This window comes from Lampetra planeri, chromosome 13 (genome assembly GCF_965212315.1).
Source record: "Lampetra planeri chromosome 13, kcLamPlan1.2.h2, whole genome shotgun sequence".
Lineage (NCBI taxonomy): Eukaryota > Metazoa > Chordata > Hyperoartia > Petromyzontiformes > Petromyzontidae > Lampetra > Lampetra planeri.
Window position 1 is genome coordinate 14,092,835 of NC_136119.1, and position 13,199 is coordinate 14,106,033.

Genomic DNA, 13,199 nt, shown 5'->3' on the forward strand with positions numbered 1-13,199 from the left:
GTACAGGTAGAGGGGTATTTAGGCCAGTGGCAGTTAAACTCTTCTTTGTATACTTCTGCCTTTGGGGTAAAAAACAATGTTTGGAACTCATGATGAGAGTACATTTTGTACAAAACTCGCCATTCCACATTCAGCATCAGCACTCAATGACGAAAATTGCATAAAAACGTCACCCTAAGCAAACACACACCCACACACAGCACATTCTATGGCATTATTACAATTAGCCTTGTTCACGTGAAAGTGGACTGTATCCAACTTAACTTGCAAATTCCGCCAAGGTTATCCAAAACGCCAAAGCGGGCAAGAAGGAGTAACCGAAAACAAACGCCCAATTGTAGAATATTTGTATCCACTTTAAAGCCTCTACGTTTGGTCGCATCTGGCAACGGCTCTTGTGGGCAAAGGGCCCAGGCCGCCTCTTCTGGAACGCGTAGCAGCCTGGCTTGTGCCACGCGACAGAGGGAGTGAGCGCGCGACGAGCGGAGGATACAACTTGCGGCAGTGAGCTGGGCTGCAGCTTGCAGAGCTCGATGAGCAGGGCGGTGTACATCACCTCGATGCACGGCGGGCACGGCAGCTGGAACAGCTCTCCGAAGATCACCTGGCGAGCACAGCCGCGGAACATTCCGTTGTCAGCGTGTCGCTCGGCTGCGTACGGTCGAGCCCCAGCGTTGGCACGTTGGCCAGCCAGCCTGACCACCAACTCAGTGGAACGGTGATTTACCCCCCCCATAGCCTTTATAGATTGTTGGGGCAAGTGTAGTTGGTGAGCACCTATGAAGGCCAGTACGACACACACAGTGGGTGGGAGGCTAAAAACCACGCCCGACCGCCTTTGCCTCCCATGTGGCGATATTTATACACCACGCCAGGTACTCATTTGAGGCTGAGTCGACCTAGGGGAGTCCCAAGATTGGTTCAGATACCGTGAACAGTTCATTGCGCCGCACACAAACCGCAGCGCCACCGCTCCCCGCTGATTTAGCTCCCCCCAAAACACTCGCACAGCAGGGTACAGTGTGGGGGCGATGTGGTGAACGCTGTGGCACAGCAGGGTACAGTGTGGTGAACGCTGTGGCACAGCAGGGTACAGTGTGGTGAACGCTGCGGCACAGCAGGGTACAGTGTGGTGAACGCTGTGGCACAGCAGGGTACAGTGTGGGGGCGGTGTGGTGAACGCTGTGGCACAGCAGGGTACAGTGTGGTGAACACTGTGGCACAGCAGGGTACAGTGTGGCGGTGTTGTGGTGAATGCTGTGGCACGAGCACCCACGTGGGGTGGGGGGCGCCAGGTGGCGGCGACGTCACGCACAGCGCACAAACTGCCACCTTCTTTCTTTCAATGTTTCAAAACAACGTTTGGAGCGAATCAATACATTTTAAATCGTTGCAGTGACACGGAGTAATTCGGAGCAATGCGAAAGTGAGGAAATAGCTCGGCTGTAAAGGATGTTGCCTCAAGAGTCAACACGGGTTCCAGAGCCCTTTAAAAGCGAGGGCAAAAACCAGGCCAGGGATGGGAGGGGAGGAGGCGGCCGCTTTCCAACATGAGTTGGGGTTTTGAATCCGCGCCTCACACTTTGTGACAAGCAGTCAGGGCACAGCAACAGCGCCTGTTTAATAACCAGAGTTCTAGCTGACGGGAGCGTTGCCAACCGTTGGTATGACTGGAAGCGTCCAATCCACCAGAGCAAAAGAGTTCATTAAAAAAATTGTATCACGATAACTCGTACAACTATTGTTCATGATAACGTGTGCTTCGGAGCTTGTTATGTTAAAAAACAATGCTAAGTGCCAAGTGTCACATAATAACAGATAAATACAGATACATGTTGGCAAGTGTCTTAAATGTCTGTTTATTAAAGGTTGTGTTGCAGTCACCTCGATGACCATGTAGTTGAGCGGGATTTTGGTCCTTCCAAGGTAGCTGACCAGCTGGACTGCACTGCAAACAGATATACATCGTCACATTAAACCCACAGTTCCTAAACGCACAATCACAGAGACAATCACAGGCAGGGTTCCAAGTTGTCACGAACATTGAGCCATTGTTCTACAACCGCACCGATGCTGAATAAACTAATACACGGGCAAAGCTGCTAGACTGTAAAAACTAACACCCAATTGACGTTTTGGGAGTTCAAAGTTGTGCATTGGTCTTTGGCTAAATAATGATCATGAAATTGTACTAACCCGTGCATTAATTTGAAGTGTAGTGTGTTTTAGACTCAAAAGAAGCCTATCATCTTAGCTCAAAAGCCTTACTTGTGGGCACACAATTCCAGTCTGGATGAGCAAGAGAAAATGCCTGTTTTTCCATCCTAACTTCCCCGGACACACACACTGCTCTCATCTTACTTTCCACTAGGAAACGTTGGTATAATACCCCATAGTCTTGGCAACAATATCATCGGACTTTTCACAAATGGTTTAAAAAGATGTGCCCCTCAATTCCCCGCTGCCGATTTAAATCTCTTCCCTTTGGGGTTTTTCCGGATGCCTGGAAGTTCGCGCATTTCCATCAAATTCCTTTTAAGGTGAAGTCAAACATTTATATATTCCTTTCCTTTCTCCAAACTTAAAGGGTCTACGATCATGACGCGTCCCACCCAGCTTCATCGCTCGCTGGTGACCATGACAACGTGTCCCACCCACCTCATCGCCCGCTGGTGACCATGACGTGTCCCACCCAGCTTCATCGCTCGCTGGTGACCATGACGTGTCCCACTCAGCTCATCGCCCGCTGGTGACCATGACAACGTGTCCCACCCAGCTTCATCGCTCGCTGGTGACCATGACAACGTGTCCCACCCAGCTTCATCGCTCGCTGGTGACCATGACAACGTGTCCCACCCAGCTTCATCGCCCGCTGGTGACCATGACAACGTGTATCACCCAGCTTCATCGCCCGCTGGTGACCATGACAACGTGTCCCACCCAGCTCATCGCCCGCTGGTGACCACTACGTCGTTTCCACTAGGGACCCTCGCCTAACAGTCGGGGCAACGTACCCCACGTGCGCAATCGGCTAGCCTTGCGCCGTCGTTTCTGCTTGCACGCTTCTGGAGGCCTCAAAAGTAGCACCGTGCCCCATTAGCAAACTCACCCACTGCAGCCTTCCTTGCACAGTCACAGCAATGCTAATAATGACTGTGAATCGCTCTCATTTGTTCAGAGCACAGATGTGTGAATGTGTACAATTAATATCAAGCCTTGAGCTCCCTCTAGTGATCTAACATTGTCGAGACAATTACGCGTAATGCTTTTAGTGTCTCCTGAAAACATATACTTAAGTATTTGGTGGTGGATCCTATATATATCTGTATCCCTAGCTCTTTTGTCCACACATTATGAGTTTTGCTTTAAACGGGGACATCCAGAGTTTGAGACAAAAGGAAGTGGGTTTGGCAAACTGAGAACACCAATCGTATTCAATGGGAAACTTAAGAAAATTATAGTCGCACACATCGTGCCGAGGATGAGACCCGGTCAGAGTCTGGGGGATAACGGTGCCAGGGGTTGCCATCTGGTCAGGGTGCAGGGGTAAAATTGAACCCGAGTGAGCCAGCTCATCAGAGTATGGTCGTGAACTGTGGAAGGCAAGGCACCCTCCGTGACAAAGGTGCCTTCACAATTGACTTTGACCCTTCAAGTGGCTGTTATGGGAAAACCAACTGGGTGGATTTGTGGCAACGCGCTGCCAAATCTCGCGTACCGTTAAAAAGCTGCACGCCGCCTTCAGCACCAGTTTTTGTGTTGCACAGAATTGAGTTCACAACTCCGTGCCAACGCCTTTGTTCAGAAAGTGGGAAAATCGCACTCCATTCATGGGCGTGACATTTTTCCTGCCCAAATAAAATGTCATTCAAATGGCAATGTGAGTGCACGATGTCGGCAAGGTGCTCTCCCGACGCTGAACGTAGAATGTCTCAGAAAACGTTGACTTAAAATTTCCCGTAAAAGTGTTTTTCTGAGCATGAATTAGACAGGTACCAAGGACAGTGCAGCGAGGATGTGGAGGAGGGTGCATCATGAGAAAGGCATGCGAGAACCACGTGGAGACCCCAGCACCTGCACGGTGACACTGCAGCTGAGATCTGTTTAATGAATTGAGAACTTGCATGATGCTCAACCAATAGGTTCCCTGTGCAAGCAAGTGTCCCCTCACGGTTGCGTTTCGTGGTTTCACACGTAGAGCGTTTTGCTCCACGACAAATCAGTGCAGCCTTTATCATCAAGTCTGTTACGGTGCCTACCACAGCACTCAGCTGGCAGCGTTCGCGTGTGGTGGCATTCGTGAGTGGGGGCAAAGGTAAGCACAATGCACTGTAATAACTCATTTTTAAAAATTATATAAAGAACACTGTACCCCTCTTAGGATAAAGAGTCAACGCGGGTTACTGACTAACCACACGTCACACATCTTAAGAGATCCCAGCCTGTGATGAGGCTTTTAGCAGCACATCATTCTTGGAGTGATAAGACCCCAAAGTCGCAAAGGGCGGCTTTTAAACATTTGACATACCAGAATCTCCCACCTTGGGGATGCTTGCATCAACAATAATCGCGTAATTCACTCTACTGCAATATGCGTTACTCAAGGACACCAAGATAGGTGAACTTAACACGTAGGTTTTGGCAGCCAGCCGTTTCATTCATGTTGATTTCTGGGTGAGAAATGTCCTCACCGTGACCTCACTAAAAACATCTATTATGCCTCACCATGGGCGCTACTGACGTTGTTCATTCAACTCGATCTCACCCCTGCTGGCGCCGGGCAGGTGATTAAACAAGGCTGTAGAGTGGGGGGCTCGCATGCTGGGGGGCTCGCATACTGGGGGGCTCGCGTGCTGGGGGGCTCGTGTGCAGGGGGGCGGCACCGCGCAGGAAGGAGCAAGCGAGCGTGCGGCACGTACCACGTCTTGCGCTCCCTCCAGTGCGTCTTGATGATGCAGCGGAGGTTCTCCTCGATCACGAAGCGCTCCATGGCGTGGCTGCCCGGCATCACGGGGCCCTGTGCGTGGACGAGCGGCCGCGGCCGTTAAAACCCCGCAGCAGCTCTCCCGTGATCACCGTGTGCTCACGCTGGTTCCCTACACAGTGCTCATGCATGGAGCTTGTTCACCTCCCATTATAATAAGATCGATACGAACTTAATTCACATACGCAATGGCATGGCTCATAAGGGGTTATAAGAAGAATCGTCACATGTACAACACGCGTTAAACATGCAAATAATTATCGCTTCATCTAACCGGTAAGTTGGCCACATCATTACGGGGCTTAACCCAAAAATCAAGTAAGTCATAACTTTGGCCGCGAAAACCTACGCGCCAAGTTCATATCATTGATTTCCTAGGTAGGCCTCATGAGTGTGCCAAGACTTATGTCAGGAGGGTCCTGCATTGGATCATTTTGCCAATGACCCTTCAAGCAGCGTCACGCGCACGGGAGGGAACCGGCAGCACCTCGGGAGCGTCCGTGTAGTCGAAGAGGCGGAAGATGACGTGCGGCTTGGGGTAGACGGAGTCCTGGCTGTGCGGCGGCGGAGTGAAGGGAGGCAGGTTGTGCTGCAGCGCCTCGCACAGCACGCTGTCGAACGCCAGGTACGGCCGCAGCAGGTGGCGCTCCTGCCAGCGGTCGCTGCGCATCTTCTGCGTCTGGGCCCACAGGCAGTCCAGGTACTGGCGGACGGCGGGGAGAGATGCACGCGCGCGGCGGCAACGGGCGGTCAGCCACCCATTCGTGATCGTGCGACCACGCACGGCCCCAGCACCGTCGACACCCGAGCGGACGTTCTGCAGATGCGCGTGCGTGTGTGTGTACCGTGCGCACGCAGTCGCGCGGGCGCTACAGCGTTTGCACCGTTAGACAAGGCCATAAAGAAGGCTGCTTCGGGTGTGTAGGCCAATCAGCCAATGCGTATACTATCAGAGCGTGTTTGTTTGCATGCTTTTTCCACGACTACGAGTGGTCAACGCAGACTTGATGCCTTGCAAAAGGTGTCCATTTGGTGTTTGAACATTTTAACCCCTGTTTTATTGCCAGAAAGGGCAAAACCTATTCTTATTCCTGAATGTATAACCTCTCAAGACATTATAATGCTGAGAACCAAACCAATGTTGACAGGTATTTGTCAAACTTCTTTCGTACCATACGTAGCCAACTGTGCTAATCGGAGGTGCGGGAAACAAAATCAAAGTGGAGCTTTGTATCAGATGCAGTCCATCATGAGACATCAATCTACACACACATTTTTAAGTGGGGAAAAAACCTTGGGAGAAAATGCCATTCTTCTTTGAAAGACAGATGTGACACTAAATCAATATGCGGCAACAGTGATGCCGACCTCCTGTCAAAAACCGCGTCGCACCAGCCCACTCCACCAGGGCGCTTACTACCCCCGCCCTCACGTCACAGAGGCCGATGGTAAGAAAGCAGTCATTGTAACAGCAAATACAAGCAACACTCAGTTCTGCTTCTCCACATATAAATATACACACACACACAAATACGTGTTTAGTCCATCAGCCTATTGGCTTTCCAGGACAATATTATATAGCAGCATTTGCTTAAGCAAGTAAGCAAACTCTGGACCGGTTTTGACTTTCTGGGTCTGATCAGCAGCAAAGCTTGTTAAACAATTTCTACTGGGTTGTCAGATGTCATTGGAAGGAGCATTTATTCGTAGGAGTATTGTATAAAACTCATATTTACGTGTTGTGGAGCATTATATAATATAAAAGTGTTTTTAATTTTGTTTTACCAGTCCAATGGATTTATATATTTAAAAATAACAAAATATATATATTTCATTTGTTCTGTGAGAAACCTATTTGATAATTACAAATGTAAAACTATGATTAAAAGGCTGATGAACAACAAACGAAACGGGTTATTTCGTTAATTACGAATTCTCTTGCTGCCCTATCAGCAATATGCAATGATGTGCTGCTAGCGTCTCGTGCTCAGCATCTGTGAATATTCTCCACAGGACGGCCTGCAACTACCGCAGACTGAAGTCGTCTGTGAAACGCAGCGCTCTTGCGAGAGAACAGCGTAAATACAAACTCGAGAGTAGTGGGGGGGGGGGTTTGATGCCATACGAGTAGGCAGCAGCAAGTCACACAGTCCGTGGGATGTGGGGGGTGGTGGGTGCCCACGTAGGCAGAGTGCAGGGGTCATCACCTCCTCCTGGGGGTGAGGCTTATCCGACGTCCACACCTGCAGCATGGGCATGTGCAGCTTCTTCCTCTTCCTGCACACGCACATGCACGCACACATGCACGCACACTGCTACCCCAACATCATCCCACCTCTGTCTCCCCAGTGCTGATGCTCGATTTAGTTCTAGGCTGAGTCAACCTCAGGAAGGTCCAGACAGCAAATGCAATGGTGTGTATGATCAGGAAGTGTTCCTTCCTTTGGCTGCCAATACGTCGTGAGCCTGGCCATCATTCCTTGTTGCGATGTGCCCTGCCCAAAGCCCAGTTCCTTTTTCGAATGGTCAATATGATGTTTAACTCTAATCTGAGTGTAGCTTCTCCCTTCTCCGTTCCTCCAGTGTAATTCCAAGAAAAACACTTTTTTAATCAGTGTAAACGACAAAATAGAAAAACGGGCACTGACAAAGAAAATGGAACACCGTCTGAAAAACACACAAAGAATCACAGAGAGGAGGTGCGCTTCTCATGTCCCGTGCATCTACAAATGTATCTCGCAGCCACGTCGCGCGAGCCGACCAGGAGAGATCGGAAGCGAACGGGTGGTACTCACTTGATGTAGGCCTCTATCTGGGTGAGGATGCGCTCCATCTCCACGTCTTTCTTCTCGTACAGCTCTTTTCCCACCCAGGGCAGCGAGGACAGCACGGCGTACACGTACCAGTCGGAGCGCACCTGCGGCACGGACACGGGTGCGAGCGGGCACGCCATCGAAGCCGGAACGAGAAATGCCACGTGCACGTGTGGCTTTTGTGACGTTTTCCGAGTCGTCAAAAGTGACAGCGAGCACCGCGTGCGCGCGAGCACCGGAACCGCGGCCTCACCTGGGGGATTTCCTCCTCCTGCGTGACCGCCACGAAGTTCTCAAACATGGCGACGAGGGAGGGCGCCGCGATCACGTGGCAGTTCACCAGGTCGGCCAGGAAGCGCACCTGCAGAACGACAACATTGACTCTCCCTGCAGAACGACAGCATTGACTCTCCCTGCAGAACGACAACATTGACTCTCCCTGCAGAACGACAGCATTGACTCTCCCTGCAGAACGACAACATTGACTCTCCCTGCAGAACGACAACATTGACTCTCCCTGCAGAACGACAACATTGACTCTCCCTGCAGAACGACAACATTGACTCTCCCTGCAGAACGACAGCATTGACTCTCCCTGCAGAACGACAGCATTGACTCTCCCTGCAGAACGACAGCATTGACTCTCCCTGCAGAACGACAACATTGACTCTCCCTGCAGAACGACAGCATTGACTCTCCCTGCAGAACGACAACATTGACTCTCCCTGCAGAACGACAACATTGACTCTCCCTGCAGGACAACATTGACTCTCCCTGCAGAATGACAACATTGACTCTCCCTGCAGAACGACAACATTGACTCTCCCTGCAGAACGACAACATTGACTCTCCCTGCAGAACGACAGCATTGACTCTCCCTGCAGAACGACAGCATTGACTCTCCCTGCAGAACGACAGCTTTGACTCTCCCTGCAGAACGACAGCATTGACTCTCCCTGCAGAACGACAACATTGACTCTCCCTGCAGAACGACAACATTGACTCTCCCTGCAGAACGACAACATTGACTCTCCCTGCAGAACGACAGCATTGACTCTCCCTGCAGAACGACAGCATTGACTCTCCCTGCAGAACGACAGCTTTGACTCTCCCTGCAGAACGACAACATTGACTCTCCCTGCAGAACGACAGCATTGACTCTCCCTGCAGAACGACAGCATTGACTCTCTCTGCAGAACGACAACATTGACTCTCCCTGCAGAACGACAACATTGACTCTCCCTGCAGAACGACAGCATTGACTCTCCCTGCAGAACGACAACATTGACTCTCCCTGCAGAACGACAACATTGACTCTCCCTGCAGAACGACAGCATTGACTCTCCCTGCAGAACGACAGCATTGACTCTCCCTGCAGAACGACAGCTTTGACTCTCCCTGCAGAACGATAGCATTGACTCTCCCTGCAGAACGATAGCATTGACTCTCCCTGCAGAACGACAACATTGACTCTCCCTGCAGAACGACAGCATTGACTCTCCCTGCAGAACGACAGCATTGACTCTCCCTGCAGAACGATAGCATTGACTCTCCCTGCAGAACGACAACATTGACTCTCCCTGCAGAACGACAGCATTGACTCTCCCTGCAGAACGACAGCATTGACTCTCCCTGCAGAACGATAGCTTTGACTCTCCCTGCAGAACGACAGCTTTGACTCTCCCTCCCGTGAAGACGCAGATAGGCTGTGCAACAGTAGTGTGAGGCTTTCTTCAAGTAGGAAAGACCTTTAAAAATCACCGTCAACAATGCGAAAGTGACATCGCTGCAGTTGCATTGTATTCACTCGTATGGAAATGATGTTGCAGTGACATCACTATAATGCTGCCAGCTGCGATTTTAACAAAGCTTTACACTCGTGTCAGACAGGGCACGGGCACACAACCTAGATATGTATCCATTCAGGCTACATTAAATGACAAAATATCAAGAGCTGTAAATTTTTTAGACGCCTATTCCTTTAAAACACGCAACTATGAGTGGACTTGTATCTACGTGGAATTGTAAAGAACGTGAATGTGTTTGTGCCTCCACATACTGTGACACAAGACGCAAAACTGTTTCTATCTGCTCAAACAAGCATTGGGATGTTCACCACTGTTGGCAGCCCTGAGCCAATGGCGGAAATTCCACATTTCCATGGTGAGGGCCAGTCTAGTCACTTTTATGCAAACTTATATCCCCAGGGGAATGATGGGCTAAGCTTATTCCCAGACATAATTCATAAAATGATCGATGTATTAAAATAGAACTGATGACCTAGGGATGATGTATCATCACCAGTTAATTGCTGCCACAAAGGAGTAGGGAAACAAATACAATAAATACAATAAAGGTTAGCCATGTTCAGATGAGTCATGCATGATATGTGCCTCCTGTGGTCCTGCTGCAGGCCCTTGTATTCAAACGTATTCTCACATTTGTTTTGTTAATCCATCTCGCCTCAAACACTCGAGCACTAACTTATCTTCTATCACCACGATGATGACATGGCAGGCAATGTTAGGATATGAATAGTGCACGAATCACATACCAGGATGATTTACCTAAGGTCATGGAGACCACAACCCATAACGCAGCTCTTACTGTCACCACACATGGTACAGCAACAAAGCTGAGAATGCCATCGGCATATTGAAGTTGTTGTAAATGGTGACTCACTCAATTGCACAGCGGAAAGACGAGCCAAAGGGCTCTGAACCAAGGAAGTGACCCTGCATCAGAGGCGCCCGGCACTCACGATGTAGAGAGAATCCGTGTAGAAGTTTCCCTTCAGCGCCTCCTTCAGCTGCCGCATCAGGCTCTCAACCAGCTCCCCGCCAAAGTTGTAGTTGCGAGCATTGAGGAGGCCCGACAGGGTGGTGTAGATGGTCAGCTTCTCTGGCAGCAGGCGAGCTCTGCACGTGCGCGCACACGTGTACACGTGCACACATCGATACCCAAACTCGTACACGCACACAATCACTCGCAGCCCTGCACAGCCACACGGCGAATCACGATCACGGGATGACCTGATCAGTCTGACAGCTGCTGTAGTGTTTACATATCTATCACGTGAAACCTCACAGTTGAGTTTAATTTCTGATATCGCAATAATGCACGTCACATTTGCTGTAGATATTATTTTAACCAAAGCGTTCACACTGTTTTTCACCGACCAGAGACAATAAAAAAAGTTGTGAATCTATATCGAGTTGAACAGATCACATTCAGTAGGAATTCGCCTTCCTTTGCCATTTAAAATCACTGGCCGCTGGTGAAAGCGTAGAGTGAAGTGGAGAGGCGGTGAACCACCACGTAGAATAGGAAACCACCACCATACGCCTTGACGTGGTGGGCGCTTTATGGAGTGGTTGGCGTCGGGGTGGCGTGGGCTGGCGTGGGTTGGCGTGGGTTGGCCTTACACAGCGGTGAGGATGCGCAGGATTTTGCTCTTGTAGTTGGGCAGGTCGGCCTCAAGCACGCCGGCGAGGCCCTCCAGGTTGCTCTCCAGAGAGGAGGTGCTCTGCAAACAGAGCCGTGATGCTCACATCAACACACTTCATGTGAACAACACAGCTGTCACCTTGAACAGACAGAAGTAATACAGCACATCTGGAGGTGGGGGTTGGTGGATCACCATCTCCTGGCTTGCCAGGGTATGGCAGTACAAAAAGCAGAGTGACATGTTCTGTCCAAGCCCACTTAAGCATCTAAATTACGCCTTTTAACTTGTGTAGACTCGGATCCATCTCTATCAGGCACGTCTGACTAGCATGTCTGATCACACTCAGTGCAGGAAGGTGGATTCACGTTGGGACATGGTGAGATTGATCAGAAATTCCTGGTCCGGCTCTTTTGAGCTGCAGGAATTGACACCAACTTCCATGTAATCATATCAAAATAACTCAGCATATGACACCTTGATGAACATCAACAGCCCAGGCCATTGCAGACAGGGGTGGAGCGGAGGGGTGGAGCGGTGGGGTGGAGCGGTGGGGTGGAGCGGTGGGGTGGAGCGGTGGGGTGGAGCGGTGGGGTGGAGCGGTGGGGTGGAGTGGAGCAGCTCATGAGTGACAGGGGCCCAGTCTGAGGGGGTCAGTCTGAGGGGGTCAGTCTGAGGGGGTCAGTCTGAGGGGGCTGCACCTTCTCCCCGACGCGGCAGATGAGCGACTCGAGGCGGTCCTCGATCTTCATGGGCTCGGAGGTGCGTCTCCGCTTGTGCTGGCTCGCTCCTGCACACACAGACGTACGTCAGACATACATCACACATTCGCACACGTATACACAAAGATATACACAAACTAATCACACATACACACGTAGTCATGCTCCTCGATCCCTCTGAATGAGTTCAACCTCAGTCCTCTGAATAATTTCAGTTCATTCACCTCTCCCTCTGAATGAATGAACTTTCACCTCTCCCTCTGAATGAATGAACGTTCACTCCTCTCTCTGAACGAGTGAACTTTCCCTTCTTCTCCACCAACTCGAGCAGTTAACACTTCACCCCGCCGGCCCCTCTCCCCTGGACTCTACCGTCGTCATCGTCGTCGTCGATCTTGCGCCTGCGAGACATCTTGGCGGCGGCTTCGGCAGGGGAGGCGGCGAGGCCGCTGTGCACAGGACGCCCCCGGCGGGAGCGGCGAGACGGGGAACGAGTTGGAGGTGAGACCGTGAGAGTGAGCGATGTGAGTTGCTGCCGGGGATGGAGCTGGAGGTGAGAGTGAATGAGAGGAGCGAGCGAGGGGAGGGTGAATGAGAGAGAGTGAATGAGAGAGAGTGAATGAGAGTGAATGAGAGAGAGTGAATGAGAGAGAGGAGCGAGCGAGGGGAGAGTGAATGAGAGAGAGTGAATGAGAAGAGCGAGCGAGGGGAGAGTGAATGAGAGAGAGTGAATGAGAGAGAGGAGCGAGCGAGGGAGCTGGAGGGGAAACGCGCGCGGGCACCACGGCGAGGGGAGCCCTCACAAGTTCCGGGTCAGACGGAAATCGCGGGAATCGCTTCCGGGTCAATGGGGAACGACCGCGCGACTGTTTCCAGGTTGAGGATCAAACGGAAACGCGCGCGGGTAGGAGGCGGTGCTTCTCCCTGGGGGCGGAGCTTCTCCCTGGAGGCGGAGCTTCCCCCTGGAGGCGGAGCTTCTCCCTGGAGGCGGAGCTTCCCCCTGGGGGCGGTGCTTCTCCCTGGGGGCGGTGCTTCACCCTGGTGCGGAGCTTCCCCCTGGGGGCGGTGCTTCTCCCTGGGGGCGGTGCTTCACCCTGGTGCGGAGCTTCCCCCTGGGGGCGGTGCTTCTCCCTGGGGGCGGTGCTTCACCCTGGTGCGGAGCTTCCCCCTGGAGGCGGTGCTTCTCCCTGGGGGCGGTGCTTCACCCTGGTGCGGAGCTTCCCCCTGGGGGCGGT

At 51.5% G+C, this 13,199-nt stretch overlaps 1 protein-coding gene across 1 annotated transcript in view; it reads right to left on the bottom strand.

The window, feature by feature from the left end:
- NCBP1 (nuclear cap binding protein subunit 1) overlaps positions 1–12,805 on the bottom strand; it is a 37,790-nt gene extending 24,985 nt beyond the window's left edge. Inside the window, exons 1-11 of the mRNA XM_078600263.1 lie at positions 12,337–12,805; positions 11,944–12,032; positions 11,223–11,323; positions 10,559–10,715; positions 8,051–8,158; positions 7,780–7,901; positions 7,192–7,261; positions 5,472–5,687; positions 4,920–5,017; positions 1,885–1,948; positions 494–604 (exon numbers count right to left, since the gene is read on the bottom strand). Coding sequence (XP_078456389.1) covers positions 494–604; positions 1,885–1,948; positions 4,920–5,017; positions 5,472–5,687; positions 7,192–7,261; positions 7,780–7,901; positions 8,051–8,158; positions 10,559–10,715; positions 11,223–11,323; positions 11,944–12,032; positions 12,337–12,376 — 1,176 coding nt within the window. The 5' untranslated portion in view covers positions 12,377–12,805. The remainder of the gene's footprint in view (positions 1–493; positions 605–1,884; positions 1,949–4,919; positions 5,018–5,471; positions 5,688–7,191; positions 7,262–7,779; positions 7,902–8,050; positions 8,159–10,558; positions 10,716–11,222; positions 11,324–11,943; positions 12,033–12,336) is intronic.
- Positions 12,806–13,199: the final 394 nt, after the last annotated feature.